General features: G+C 35.4%; 1 protein-coding gene across 5 annotated transcripts in view; it reads right to left on the reverse strand.

Moving 5' to 3' along the window:
* Positions 1-16593, reverse strand: part of Spag17 (sperm associated antigen 17) — a 221680-nt gene that overhangs the window by 7023 nt on the left and 198064 nt on the right. For 4 of the 5 annotated variants that reach the window (XM_048814580.1, XM_048814581.1, XM_048814578.1 and 1 more), the window contains 4 exons: positions 15513-15697; positions 8115-8175; positions 5009-5153; positions 3379-3523 (listed from right to left, as the gene is read on the reverse strand). In XM_048814580.1, coding sequence (XP_048670537.1) covers positions 3384-3523; positions 5009-5153; positions 8115-8175; positions 15513-15697 — 531 coding nt within the window. In that variant the 3' untranslated portion in view covers positions 3379-3383. The remainder of the gene's footprint in view (positions 1-3378; positions 3524-5008; positions 5154-8114; positions 8176-15512; positions 15698-16593) is intronic. The other variant, XM_048814579.1, reaches the window with a different exon arrangement.

Below are 16593 nucleotides of genomic sequence, written 5' to 3' on the forward strand. Positions count from 1 at the left end.
ACTGAGTACAACAAATGTAATGGATATCTCACCCAAGATTAGATTACAAAATACTGAACTCTGCCTTTCCCACATTTTCTTAGGGTCTTCTTGCTTGCTTTATGTATTATGAGTTAAAATGCCCTAAAGAGAGGCCTACATGCAAGGAACTGCAGGGGAACTACAGACAATATCTAGTGAGGAAATGAAGCCCTCAGTCTTAAGAGCCTGCAAGAAACTGAATTCACTGTATTTACTTGAGTAAGCTTGAAGGCAGATTCACCCCAGTTGAGCCAAAGCATCCCAACTGCAGGGATCTAGATTCTTTACTTACAGAAGCTGTGTGATATAAGTAATTCCTATTTTGAGCCATTAAGTTTTGGGTAATTTGTTAAGTAGTAACAGACAACTAATACAGCTTCTGTAGAGCAAACTATCTTTTTGTTACTTTATGAAGTGGGTTTAATAGTGCCTACTCAAGAGTTTTTGAGAGGTACTTAAAGGAAACAATGTCACTGTTGTTACTGCATCATTTTAATCACATTAACTGTTAATATACACAAAGTAGCATTAAGGCATAAGATATTTCTTCCTTTAGGAGTATTCATGAAATTACTTTTAAGTTCCTGCCAATAGAACTTTTGAATCTTTTTATTTGAAAGCTGTTCAACAGAATAAGACTTATCCAGCTAGAGATGCTAACTTTACTGCTTTATTTTTGGGCTAACTGCTGAAAGTCATAGACCACAATTGAAATCAACCATGCCTTAATTCTTTGGTTCCCATAGTGAAGGCCAAGACTACAGTATTAAACTGTGTACTGGGTTGAATAATGTCCTCTGGACACTTGTGTCCACCTCAGTCCTATGAATGTGACCATATTGGGATATAAGGTCCTTACAAATGTAATTAGTTAAGATGAGATCAGACTGGATTAGAGAAAATGGCTTCTTAAATTCAGTGACTCCTCATAAGAATGCCATGTGAAGATATAGAGGGAGGAGATGATGTGATAGTGGAAGAGTTTGGGATTGGAATGATGTAATCATAAGCCAAGGAGCACCAAGGATTGATGACTACTATTAGAAGCTAGGAGAGACTTAGAACAAATTCTCCCTCAGAACCTTTAGAAGGAACCAACCCTGCCAAAGCCTTGTTTCTGACCTCTAGCCCAAACTGCAAGAGAATAGGATCTGTTGTTTTAAACTATCCAGTTTGTGGTCATTTGTTAATGTAGCGCAAGGAAAGTGCAGATTTTGCTACCAGGAAGTGGAATGCTGCTGCATAACAAATACCTAAAAATAGTGAAGTGACTTTGGAGTTTGTTCCTGGGTAGGAGCTAGAAGAATTCTGAGTGACATGGTACAAAAAAAATCTGGATGGCCTTACAAGAGCCTTTTGGTAGTAATATGGACACCAAGGGCAATTCTGGTGAGATCTCTAAAGGAGGTGAGTACTGTAGAAAACAATCATCTTGGATTCGTATGTTGTTATGAATAATGTTGGTAAAAATATGAACATCATAGGTGCTTCTGATGAGACCTCAGCCAAAAATAGGGAACATGGTATTGGATTGAATACTGAAGGAAAGGTGATCCTTACTGGAAAGTGACAGAAAACAGCCAAATTCAGTGTTCTACTGTTGGCTAGAAAATAGAACTTACAAATGAATTTGGATATTTAGCTGAAATTCACAAGCAAAATATGGAAGGTGTGACCTGATTTCTTGCCTCTTGTGTAAAAATAAAGGGGACAACTGTTCAGCAGAAAGGGATCAGAATATGATTATTTGGAAAATTCATAGCCTCTCCCTTTCCATATTGCAAAAGATGCAATGGTATATTCTGGAGAAATCACTAGACACGGGGATGAAAAACCTGCTGTAGAAAGTAGGCATTTGACCATGGATCCAATCAACCAACTCAGCAGAATCCAGGAATAGAAACTAGGAATAGAGATCTGTTAGGGTCTGTAAACAAGTCAAGATGGTGCCTGGCATTTTGCAGAGGGAGTGGTTTGTGAAGTAACGCCAGTGAGCCATTAAGTGTGGAGATTCCTTATTGGTTGACTGCTGTATCTAGTTTATGTTAATTAAGATAAGCTGTGTGGAATGTATATATACCCCTCCTGTCCTACAATAAACGGCTCCCACTCCTGCTGTATCAATCTACACAAGTTGCTTGTCACCCCCCGGTTATTTTGCTGCAGCCGGACTGCGGCAGGGATCATCCAGGAAGAATCTGGAGAACTGTGATGTCTTACTTGGTATAGACCCCTTGATATGGAAGACTGCTGGTTTGGGGGATATTTTATATCAGCATAAACTGATATAACAGTTCTTAAGGAGACAGAGATGGGACAAAGTGAAGAAAAGCTATTCAGATTCTCTAATTCTGTGACCAGGAAGCAGGCTGCCCATAGAGTAGAACTGCTGCCAAGGGCCAAGAGGGCAGATCTGATGGAGAATCCTGGAGGATGGCATTGTTGGAGCCTCCATTGGCACAGAGGGCAGGTAGTGCCACAGGTGTCCTTGAAACCTAATGAAATTTTCCCTACTGGATCGCAAAATTGCTTTAGACCATTTTCTCTCTTGGTATGGGGACGTCTATCTTATGCTTGTCCCATACCATTGTAATTTGGAAGCTGGAAATTTGATTCCTAGTTTTACTGGAAAGGTATGAGGTAGAGTTTTCCAGAGGCTTTATGGTGTGATATGGTAACAGACTGAATACAATGCAGATGTGAGAATCTGCTATGTTCTATTAAGCCAAATGTTCAAGAGACTTGCAAAATTGTTTTTAAAAAAAAAAATCCACTCATTTAATCTTTGTTTTGGAGAAGTTATTCTATTAAAATATGTATTTTAATATACTGGTTTATTTTTTTCTAGTTCTAAATTTTTCCAGTTTTAATCTTAGTTTGGTAAGTATTGTTAGGTTTTACCCACATACAGAAAAGCTTTTTGAAATCCTCAATAGATTTTAAGAATATAAAAAGAATCCTGAGCCTACAAAATTTGAAAATCATTGGCTTAATTGTAAATTCTTGATTCCAAAAAAGGGTGCCTAGCTGCTTTTTGGAAAGTATGATCAACTTATCATATACAATGAATGTAGTACTTACAAGAATGAACTATAGACTCACAAAAAAAATGTTAGATTTTTACTTAAGATTATCTGGCCCGTTTCCTCATAAAATAGGAAAAGAAAACCTATCTTATTGAAGATTGAATTTGATAATATATAAAAGGGTAACTATTATAATTATTGAATACAAATATTTTCATTCAATGAGGTTAAGTGGTTTCTTGGTTTGTGGCTATAAGAAGAGGAGAACAAACTGAGGTATGTGGCCTCAAATTTGAATGTTTGACAAATCAAATCCCCACTTATTACTTACTGGACCTAATATGGAGAAACTTTACGAGACATGAAGACACCAAGTGTAGAGGAAGGAATTGTAGAAGTCTTCTGGACCATGGGATTTTCTTTTCCCTGGGGAAAATCTTTTGGTCGATTATCATAGTACTTGCTTGTTACAACTGGTAAAATACTCATTAAGGACTATAATTTTCATGACTAAGTTTTTTTTTTTTTTTTTTTGTATATACAAACCCAAATAACATTTTCAAATCATAAGAGTCTTATTTATTTCTAGCAACAGCAGCTCAATTTTAGGTACTCTTCTCTCTAGTGCAAATTCTACATGAACATGGTTAGAGGTTAGAGGTTAGAAGATGGATATCAATATTTTAAGAGTGTCTTCTGTTCTCCCCTATGTATACTTCTTGCCAAACTGACTGGCCTCTCTGTAAGGTGCCATCACTATAATCATGCTCCAAACAACATCAGCATCCAAATTTCATGCTTTATTTGACGGGAAGAGGTCTTGGGAAATTGGCTATAAACTATCATTGACTTTGGAAGTAGATAAAAGATCTTAGAAAATCTCCCTATTCCTTCCCCATCGATCTATGCCTAATTGATAAATGGTTCTACTCTGTAAGCAAGGAAATGGAAAACTTATTAGCATAAATTTCCTTGCTATCATCAGCAACAGCAATTCAGGTACTCAGGATCAGTATTTAATAACCTATGGGGACAGGGTAAGATTTAATTCCCAGAAGGAAAAACCAGTTCTTTGGTTATTTTCCTTCTATCACAATGGAAGAGCCTAATCACTATTAAAGATGGAAAAAAAGAAAAAGAAAAACCAGGCTGGGGCTGTAGCTTAGTGCTAGAGTGCTTGCCTGGCATATGTGAGGCACTGGGTTCCATCCTCAGTACCACATAAAAATAAATAAAATAAAGGTATTATGTCTGTCCACAACTAAAAAATATTTAAAAATAAAACCATCCTATTTTAATTGTAAACCTCTTAACACTCTCTACTACATCCTACTTTATATTTTTCTTCACTGTCCTTGTTTGAATCATAGGCCACATTTTACTTGATGTTGAGTATCATCTGTCCTAAGTTACATAAAGGCGAGGATTTCCGCCCTTCTTGTTTGTTGCTATTTGACTTCATTTTTGCTACTGTGTTATATAATTTTAAAAAGTGGGGTACAATTTTCCATTTGTACATAAACTATATGATACTCTGCAAATAATGGGTATTAGGTACTTGTGTGATATTAATGTGGCTAGAGACACCAATATGAAGGAATGCCTGTATGATTCAGTGAAAATCCCACCTGTATATCTTCTGCCCCTGCCCCATGAGATTACGTTGTTTTAGGTGAAAGATTTATTTTGATTGTCTGATATTCCATAGATAGTCAATAACACTGGCATTCATTCAACTTGTAGTTACTTCTAATATACTGTATATCAGGTATCCTTTCAATTTGGATGGATCCTTTAAAAAAATGAATGAAGACACAGTCTTTGTCCTAAGAAATTTAACTTATAATTTTATATGTAGAACTAATGAAGATATGGAGACGCATTTTGACATCCATGTCTTCCTCACTCCTATGTAATCTCTACACTATGTATGATTACCCAGATGGATCTTTAAAGGATATTTGCTTCCACAGGTAAGAACAGAACATCATGCTCAGTCATAATCTCAATATTGTGAGAGATGTGTGCTGATCCCTTGGCACCCTCCTCTCCAATAGCCATGGCAAACAGCTCCACCTTCAGCTCTGCCTGCAAACCAGCTGCCACCTATAAGACAAATGTAGCCGTAGCAGTAGACAAACACACCGAGTTCAAATCCTGATTTTTACCTAATTTAGGCAAGTTACTTAAACTCTCATCTTCAATTTTCTTATTTCTAAATTTGGCACTAAATTAATTATAGTGTTCTAAGCATTTAGCAAAATTATTTTCTAGGATTAGGTAGAATTGAGTAAATGGGACCCAGAATAAATTTTTCAGGGGGTAAATTTGGGGAAAAATCATAAGGAAACTAAATGCCAGGGTATTAGAAGTGACACTAAAGGCAAACTTCTGCAATACCCACAATTGTGCTATTTCTTGAATATTAATTGAGAATTTTTTTATTTATTGGCATCCTTGCAGGTGGAGATTAATTTAAGATAACTATAAATGTAATCTTAAGATGAATCTAAGAGAATAGGTGAATTCCCTAACATTCCTACCCAGTGCCTTGGTCCTAGTGTTCCTAATACAGGATGTGTAAAGTGACAAAGCCAGTAGAGGGAGACAGAATTAGTTTAAATGCAAAACTACTTAGATTTGAAAGCTACATGGAGGAGGCTTGTACCAACAGAAAAGAAACCTGATACATAAAGAAGTAGAAACACAGCAAGGCATGGGCTTCTTGCCTTGTTCCTTGAAAAGAATACTAGCCAGGAAAGAAAGAGCTGTTTATGTTTCTAAGCTGCCTCTCCAGGAGGTGAGTTAAAAAGCAGACTTGGGAACAGTTATCTGGAAAAAAATAAATAAATCAGAAACTACCACATGGAAAGCAATTAGATACAAATGGAATTTTTTCAATATAGTTTTATAAATAATAGAATTGAAAAATGTTTCAGTTTTTTCAACAATGTGCATATATGCATACTGGAGGGGATCCAACAGCTCTGTTCCTGAGAATCAGACCCTCAGTTCTCCAAGCCCAAAAATCAAAACAGGGCTGGGTAATGACGAAATTCGGCATGAGGCGAGCTGGAATATTGCCATCACGCAGGTTTACCCAGGCTTTGAGCATACTCATTTAAAGTTGGCGACTAACCAAGCTGAACAGTGGTTAGATTTACATATGGTGAAGTCTATAGATTATATTTTTTGCTAGAGCCAAAACTTACTGTCAAAAAGAAATGAAAAAAAAAAAACTAGAAAAAAAATCTTAACAGTATAGAGTGAGCTTCAAAGAATACACCCTGGGTTTTTATTATTTATAAAGGTTGATCCAACAGTCATTTCAGCTTTTGGCATAATTCCTACTTTAGATTAAAATGAGATTTACTAACTTCCCAGAACATGAAAGAGGATTTGCTTTGATTTTTGTTTTGCTTTATGTTGTGAAGATTCTGAAATCTTAACATAATACAGTGGATGAATTATTTCAGAGAGGCACTCATGAATTTGTGGACTTAGTCTCAACACCTACTTTTATTTGGAGTTTCATCCTTTGTAATGCTGTTTTTCTGTTGATTATGAGATAACAGGTAGAAGTGGGCTAAGACTGTTCTAAACTTCCTCGTTGACAGATAAGGAAAAGGCTCAGAGCATTAACTAACAACATCAGCATTCTTGGGGGTATAGTCAAGAAGCCAATGGACTTTGCACTATTCCAGACTGACCCATCTATGTGAGGGAATAACAACTCTGCTGCTTTAAGAGATGGAGACCCAGGGAGCATTGTGTACTTGTTACAGTCCCAGATACCCTTGCTAACTGCTCTTCTGAGCCTAAGTTTATAGTCCCATCTGTGATAAATGGCTCGTATATTTACCAGATTTCCTACTTCATTCTATCACTTAATCATATGCACCTTGAGTACCTGCCATGTGCCTGGCTCTGTAAGCTCTCTGTGTGTCTTACTCTTTTTTTTTTTTTTTGGTATCAGGGATTGAATTCAGGAACACTTAACCACTGAACAACATCCCCAACCTCTTTTTATTTTTATTTATTTTTGTTATTGTTTTTTTTAGAAACAGGGTCTTATTGAGTTGCACAGGGCCTTGCTAAATTGCTGAGGCTGGCTTTGAAGTTGTGATCCTCTTGCCTCAGCCTCCCTAGCCACTGAGATTACAGGAGTGAACCTCAGTTTTAACATCCTCTGCACCTAAGCACTATCAGTGTCATATGGGAGGAGCTCAGTTTGCTGAGTGAGAAGAAAGGGATGTTAAAGCAGCCAAATGATGGACTAACCAACCTGCATGCATGATTTTATTACATTTAGTGATGAACTTTTGTTTACAATATATCATATTTCTGAAATTAGAATTTAAAATAAGTGGGTAGGGATATAGCTCAGTTGGTAGAGTGCTTGCCTTGCATGCACAAGGCCCTGGGTTCAATCCCCATCAACCCCCCCCCCCAAAAAAAAAGAAGTTAAAATAAGTGACAATATATCATTAATATACTTTTCTTGTCACTAAACATCTCATTTGGGGGAATGTATCAAAGTCAGAATAAGTTATCAAATTCGGTTTTTTTCAGAGAACTTTGGAGAACTGAATCCGCTGATGAATAGCTACCCATTTCTTAATATGGCATTAAAAAATATTCCCTGGCAAAAACCAAGAGAGCACACCAGACTTGTGTAAAATAGAATAGAATAATTACTGGTTTTTCTGAAGGATTTTTCACTTTGCAGAAGAATTTAATTTTAAGTTTAACTTTGAAATTAGTCTTCATACATAACTGTACGTAACCATACTCCTTCAGCAAGTGAGGGGAGCTTCAGAAATGTTTCTGTAACTAGAAGTTTAACTCTGCTTAACACAGGATCTTTCCCATGGTGCTTAAAGGAAACAAATGATATCATGCCACATACTTTATCAATAGTAGGAATGTTTTGCTTATAATAGTAGGAAAATTATACCTGGTTAGAACTGAATGGGTAGAATGGTTTAAAAGGTCACTTCACTGGGAACATAGAAATCCACAGGTGCGTGCACACACGTACAACAGATAACACATAATAAGACTTACAGGCCCAGGTTTGTAAGTCACTTTCAGTCCAGTACTGGGTGCGGGCTGCTTCACTCTAAACCTACGAGGAAGAAAGATGGAAATAAATGTATGCTATAATGAAAAATGTGAGCAATTAACTGGGATGTTATACAACCAAGGAGGTGTTAATATTTGTTACACCGGAGCCAGGGGTCCATAGCATTAGAAAAACAACCATAATATTCAGTTGGGAGGAGAATTTGGGGCCCATTTCACAACTGCCTTTCCGGCAGGTTTCATCAACATTCAATGGACTCCAACCTGAGTTTCCACCTTTTGTTATTGTAGCTGATGAGCAGCATTGGCCTGGACAGAGTGTTGTGAGTGTTTGGCTGGTGTGTGCATTTCAGCGTAGCTGCCAGGGTGAGTGCAAATGCTGGCAGCCAGATCATTAAGCTGAAGAATAAAGGCTCTTTTGGAAAGCAGTGGAGCATGGGAGCAAGTCCTACTCTGTCTTGGAAATAGGGTTTGCATGTTCCAGGAGAGGTGAAACAGAAAGGGCTCAGAAAAGGTTGAAGAACTTGGAAAGCTCTGTGCTCACCAATGGTGCTTATTGATCTCTTTCCTTTCCTGTGGTTTGTGGGTTCCGCATGAAGGTTAAAGATGGGGAGTAAATTAAAACACCTACGGGATCCTGCCTCTACACTGATCCCAACCCCACTTCTGCCAACCACTTTGCTGTCCGTTCCATCATGGCTGAATTTAACAACCTGTGGAATTAAATCTCTAAAACTAGAATTCTGTACTGGAGAGAGGAACTGCATGGATGAGTTTTATTAGTTCAAAGTTAACTCCCCACGTACTTTGTTGGCAACAGCCTAACAAACAACAACAGAACACAATAATGTCTGAACTGGTGGCCTGAGTCCCTCATCAGGTTGTTTTCCTAGAAAAGCAAAAATTATTTCTAATATTGGGGATTTGCTTCAACTAAAAGGTGATAGTGATCTTTCAAATTAGATGTTTTCATTATGCTCCTCCATTTGATTTACAATCCTGCATTTAGAATCCCAAACATTCTTAAAGAGCTTTCCATTATAATAATGCTGAAATTGAAATCTTTATTCAACTTTTATTAAAAAAAAAAAAAACACAACACTCCCCTGTACACTTTATACTTGATTCAAAATAGAGGACATTTTATAACTAGGAGTGATCTTGACACAGATACATGGTGTATTGATGCAATGAAAAGAACTGAAATACCTCGTAAAACTGGTGACGACACCTGTGTTAATAAAGTGGAGTACCTCCGGGAGGTACTGACAGCAATGACCTCATGCTCAGGAGGTCTGAGGTCCAGCCTTCTCTAACCTACAAGACCTTAAAACAAGTTGCTCAGTTTCTTCCTGAGTAATAGTCTCTAAGCTCACTTTAGGTTCTAAGATTCTATTCGTTTTGACCTGGAAATGAAAAACTGACATTTTCTTGTCATCAAATGCCAGGTAGAGTATGTTTTCAGGTGTGTCTGCAGGCTGTGAGTTAGTGATTTGTTATTAATTCTAAGTCAGATCGTTATAACTAAAATGTCCCTAACAATTTGGGTTTTTCCCTTTTTTGCTTCAATTATTCAGAAATAATATAATGAACAAAGTTGATTTTTCAAAGTTGAAGACAGTGTTTTTAAAGGCAGGAAGATAACATTATCAAGTTACATATAAGAAAATTCCCATTAGACTATTGGCAAGTTTCTCAGAAGAAACCCTGTATGCCAAGAAAGAATGGGATGATATATTCATAATGCTGAAAGGAAAAAATCTACCAACCAAGAATACTATTGCCAGCAAATAAGTCCTTAGAAGTAACAGAGAAATGAGTTATTTTATATACAAGCAAAATGTGAGGGAATTCATTACCACTGGACCTGCCTTATAAGAATGCTTAAGGAATTTTTTCAAGCAGACACAAAAGGATAAAAAATTACTATCATGATGCAACTATACATATGCAACTATAAAAATTACTGGTAAAGTAAATATATATTATATCCAGAATACTCAGATATTATAATGGTGATATGTAAACTACATAGATCTTTGATATGAAGGTTAAAAGTTAAATTGGTAAAAAATAAAGTACAATGTGTTGTGAAGAAATATATAAGATAAAAATGCAAATTAATTTCAAGAACATGTGGAAAGAAGTTAAAAATCTAGAATTTTTGTATACAACAGAAGTGAAGTTGTAATCATCTTAAAACAGATTATAACTAATGTTTATGCAAGCCTCGTGATAACCACAAAACAAAACAACAACAATAACAAAAAAATCATAGCAGGTGTACAAATGATAAAGGGAAAGAAATCAAAGCTTAACCCTACAGAAATTTACAATCATCAAGGCAGACAGCAAGAGAGCAGGAAGGAACAAAAGAGGTACAAAACAACCAGAAAACAAATAATAATAAGATAATAGAAAGTTGCTAGCTATCAGTAATAACCTTGCATGTAAATGGATTAAATTTTCAATTGAAAAGATACAGAATGACTGTGTGGATAAAAAGGAAAAAAATATCTAACTAAATGTTATCCTACAAGAACAAGAGACCCACTTAAGCTTTACAGATACAAATAGGCTGAAAGTGGAAGGATGGAGAAAGATATTCCTTGTGAATGGTAAACAAAAGCTGGATGCAGTGACACTTGCCTATAATTTCAGCTACTCAGGAAGCTAAGACAGAAATATCACAAGTTCAAGGGCAACTTCAGCAACTTAGTGAGACCCTGTTTTAAAAATAAAAAGGGCTGGGGATGTAGCTCAGAGGCAAAGTGCCACTGAGCTCAATCCCCAGCACCCCGACCCCCAACATACACACAAAGAGACAGCAGAGGAGGCTTGGCTTATATTTGATAAAATAAACTTCAAGTCAAAAACTGTCATAAGAGAAAAATAGTCATTTTTTAATAATAAAAGGGTTAATTCATCAACAAGACATAAATAATAATTATAAGTATATTTGCAGCTAACATTGGATCACCTAAATACACAAAGAAAATAATACTAAAATAAGGGAGAAATAAATGGCAATACAATATGAGGGTAATTCAACACCCCACTTTCTACAATACATAGATCAACCAGGAAGAAAATTAATAAGTAAATTCTGGACTTGAATTAAACTTTCCACCAAAGGGAACTAAACAGATGTTTACTAAAATTTCTATTCAACATAAGACAGATTTTTCTCTTGCACACAGGAACACTCTCCAGGATAGACCACATATGAGGTCACAAAACAAATCTTAACAAATTTAAGATTGAAATAATATCTGTATCACTTCAGATCACAATGGTATGAAACTATAAATCAATAACAGGAGGAATCTTCAAAAATTCACTAATATTGAAATTAAACAATTTGCTCCTGAACAATAAATAAGTCAAAAAAAAAATCAAAGAAGAAATTAGAAAACATCTTGAGATAAATGAGAATGGAAGCACAACCTATAAAGTACAGTGAAAAAATTTCTAAGAGGCATCTTTAGCACAATAAATGCCTACATTAAAAAAGAAGGATTCAGGGGCTGGGGATGTGGCTAAGCGGTAAAGTGCTCATCTAGCGCGTGCAAGGCGCTGGGTTTGATCCTCAGCACCACATAAAAATAAATAAAATAAAGGCATAGTGTCCAACTACAACTAAAAAAAATATATTTTTAAAAAAGGAAGGATTCCAAATAAATGGTCTAAAATCACATTTCAAGAACCTAGAAAAAGAACAAACTAAACTCCAAATTAGCAAAGGAAGGAAATAATAAAATCAGAACAGAAATAAATCAACTAGAGAATAGAAAACAGAATAAAACTAAGAGGTATGTTTTTGAAAAAAATAAGCAAAATTGAAAAACTCTCAACTAGTCAAAGAACAAAAGTGAAAAGAATCAAATTTTTAAAGAAGCAAAGCAAATTATAACAGACATGTTAGAAATAGAGATATTCATGACAGACTATCATGAACAATTATAAGCCAAGAAGTTGGACAACTTACAGGAATTGGATGAATTACTAGAAAATATAACCACCAAAATGGAGTCATCAAGAAATAGATATCCTGAGCAGACCAATAGCAAATAAAGACATTTAATAAATACACAAAAACCTCCCAAGATGGAAAAGCAAGGAAGTAGCTAGCTTCACAGCTAAATCCTACCAAACATTTAAAGTAGAATTAATAGCAATACTTTAAAAACTGTTGAAAAACACAGTTAGAAAGATTGTCTCCAAACATATTTTGTGAAGTATTCATTTCTTTGATCTTATGCCAGAAAAAGATATCACAAGAAAACTAAAGGCCAATTTCTCTAATGAACATTGATGCAAAAATTACTAGTATTTTACAAATATTAGTAAATTGAATCCAGCAATATATCAAAAATGTTGCATGTCATGACCAAGTGTGATTTGTCCCTGGCATACAAGGTTGGTTTAATGTACACAAATCAATGTGAAATATTCATATTAACAGAATGGAAGAATTTATCATCTCAATTGACACAGATAAAGCATATGACAGATTCCAGCATGCTTTAATTAAAAACTCTGAATAGTTAGATACAGATGAAAACTTCTGCAACATAATAAAGGATGCTTATGAAAAATCCACAGCTAATATTATAATCACCAGGGAAAAACTGCCACTGAGATACAGTACAAGGCAAGAATGTCCACTCACCATTTTTTTAATATTTATTTTTTAGTTTTAGGTGAACACAAAAATATCTTTATTTTGTATTTATTTGGTGCTGAGGATTGACCCCAGTGACTCATGCATGCTAGGCGAGCACTCTACCACTGAGCCACAACCCAGTCCCACTCATCATTGTTATTCAACATAGAACTAAAGGGTACTAGCAATAGCAATCAGACAAGAAAAATAAAGAATAGGCCTCCATGTCCAAAAGAAGTAAAATCTTCTGTTTTACAGATGACATTGTCCTATATGTAAAAAAGATTCACCAACGATTCCATAAAAAGCTATAACTAATAAATGAATTCAGTAAAATTTCAGGATACAAAACCAATATGAAAAAATTAACAGAATTTTTATACACAAAATAATAACCTAACTGAAAAAGAAATTAAGAAGACAGTCCTATCTCCACTCCCCCATTCAGAAACAAACCTAGGAATAAATTTAACCAAGGAAATATTGGAACACTGAAAACTATAAAACATTGATGAAAGAAACTGAAGAAGACAAGGAAAGATATCCTGTGCTTATGGTATGGAAGAACTAACATTGATAAAATGTCTATACCACCCAAACTAATACAGAGATTCAGCACAATCCCTATCAAAGTCCCAAAGGCAGTCTTTACAGAAATAGGAAAAAAAAAAACTACACTTTTTAAATGGAATCATTAAAGACTCTGAATAGCCAGCCCAATTCTAAGAAAATAAAATAAAATTAGAGGCACCACATGTTCTGATTTTAAATTAAATAACAGAGCTATAATAATCAAAATTTAAATAAGGTACTGGCATAAAAGCAGACACATAGAACAGTAGGAACAGAATAGAGATCCCATGAACAAATACAAATCTACATGGTTGATTAATTTTTGACAAGAGCATAAAGAGGATACAATGGGGGAAAAGACAATCTCTTCAATAAACTGTACTAAGAAAACTCAACTTGTACATGCAGAATGAAGTTGGACTCCTGTATGACACTTTATACAAAAGTCAACTCAGATTGGATGGAAGACTTAAATATATGATCTGAAACTATGAAACTCCTTAGAAGAGAACATAAAGGAAAAGCACTGGACATTGAACTTCACATTTATTTATTTATTTATTTACTTACTTATTTACTTATTTATTTATTTAAGATACCACACCAAAAGCCCAAGTTACAAGATGGAAAATAAATAAATGGAACTACATCATACTAAAAAGCTTTTGCACAGCAAATGGAATCAAGAAAATGAAGTGGCATTGGAAATGGATTCTAACAGATTGGGAAGAAATATCTGCAAACCATGCATCCGGTGAGAGATTAATATCCCAAATTAATAGCTCTTACAACTCAATAGTGGAAAAAACTAATAACATGATCATAACACGGGCAAAAGACTTGGATACACATTTTTTAAAGAAGGTACAAAAATAGCCAACCATGAAATGAAAAAAAATGCCCAACTTCATTCATCATCAGGGAAATGCAGATCAAAGCCATTATGAGATTTTACCTCACACCTGTCAGGATGACTATTATCAAAAGGTTGAAAGATAACAAGTGTTAGTGAGGGTGTGGAGAAAAGGAAAATGTTATACCACTGGTGGGAATGCAGACTAGTATAGCCATCGTGAACAGTATGGATGCTGCTAAGGATATTAAAATCAGAGCTACTGGACAACCCAATAATCCTGCTTCTGGACAAATACCTAAAGCAAATGAAATCACCACCCCATAAACATGGGAATAAACACCTCCACATTCACTACAGCATTATTCACAATAGCTAAGATATAAAAATAACCCAAGTATCCACTGACTAATAACTGTTAAAGAAACAGTGGTACAATGGAATATTATTCAGCCCTGGGAAAGAATGAGATCTTGCAATTTGCCACGACATAGATGAACCAGAGGACATTATGCCAAGTGAAAGAAGTCAGACATAGAAGGAAAAAGAGTACATCATCTCACTTATATGCGGAATCTGGAAAAGAAAAAACACAAATGTACGATGATAGAAAATAAGAGGTTAGCAAGGACCGAAATGAGGGATAAGGGGAGATGTAGGCAGAGGATACAAAGGAGCAGATATGTGGGATTAACAAATCTAGTGATCCAAAGTGCACCATGAGGATTATAGGTAATCATACTATATACAGGATTCATGCTAAATGAGTATATTTTAGTTTCTCTTGCCACAAACCAAAATAAGGGTAACTATGTGAGATAATGGATATGTTAATTTGCTTCACTATTTTTTTCATTTTACTATTTATATGTGTCCCATAACATTATATTTTTAAATATACACATTTTATATCAAGTGCAAACAAATGTTAACTCACACATTATAGTTGGTGATTAATTTGAGAAATGCAATTTCAAGTTATGCATAGTAGTTATTGAAACACTTGTATAACTTTTTTTTTTTTTTTTGGCTAGGGTAGATCAGGACTTGAGTTGCTTCCAAGTATGGATAAGGATTAATAGAGGGCAACTACCATGTAGTTGAATCTTGGTAAACACTAATTTGTTGAATGAATGAATGGATGGATGGATGGATAAATTAGTGAGTAAATGATTGAATGAAAACGTCAAGATTCAAGATTCAAGGCACAGTTACAATTCAATCAATGTTGCCTGATATAGTAAGACAGACAAGTGCCAGCGCAGGGCACTTGGTGCCTTGGCCTCACCTGCAGAAGTCCACGCCAATGTTCTTGAGCTTTACAGTGGTTGCATAGGTGTGTCCTTCTTGAAGCACTCCAAATTTCACTGATGGTGGGAGAAGATGGAACCCAAAAGGGGATGACTTTATATTATTAATGGCAGCAGATGCAATAGAGGATGTATACACTTTTCCTCCAACAGAATCTTGAACCTTTGCAGCAAGGAAAAATTAATAAAATGGTTTTCTCTGGTGTTTCCAAGATTTTTCTTATCCCTGCTACCAGGGGAAAATAACTGCTTTGCTGGGAGAAGAAATGAAGATTTATGGAGGCTCCTAAAATCTTTATAATATCCCTACAAGAATAATTATTTTATTTATTTTTTTTCATAGAACTGAAAGATAATTTGCTCAAGTGTTAAGTGGTGATGTTTTAAACTCAGGTTTGTATGATTTTAAAGTCGGTGATCTTTCCTCTATGCCAGGCCTAACAAATGTCAGTTCCTCTCAATCTCCTGGTGGACTCATTAAGAAAAATTGTTGACCCCACTCCCAGAGTTTCTCATTCTGTGTGTCTGCAGTGAAATGAAGAATTTGCATTTGTACACATTCGCAGGTGTGGCTAATGTGCTGTTCAGGTAATTGCACAGAGCACCACTGGTCTATGCCTTGTTAGTTCCCAGATCAACAGCATGACATCTCCTGAGAATCCGTTAGGACTGTAGCATTTCAGGCCCCACATTAAGATCTAGTGAGTCAGTATCTATATCTTTAACAAGAGCCCCAGGTAATTCATATGCCAACTAAAGTTTGAGAAACTCCTATCAGTTATATACATTGCAATATATTCTGTGATGGCAATGACCATGGTGTGTCACGGAAATAAACAAATGAAAATTGTTAGAACTTGATTAGTGAGCTGGGGTTGTAGCTCAGTGGTAGAGTGCTTGCCTAGCATGTGTGAAGCATTGGATTCGATCCTCAGTACCACATAAAAATAAATAAATAAAGCAAAGGTATTGTGTCCATCCACCAAAAAAAAAAAAAAAAAAAAAAAAAAAAAAAAAAAAAAAAAAAAAAAAAAAAAAAAAAAAAAAAAAAAAAAAAAA

Source organism: Marmota marmota, unplaced genomic scaffold, assembly GCF_001458135.2.
Source record: "Marmota marmota marmota unplaced genomic scaffold, marMar, whole genome shotgun sequence".
NCBI classification, from domain to species: Eukaryota; Metazoa; Chordata; class Mammalia; order Rodentia; family Sciuridae; genus Marmota; species Marmota marmota.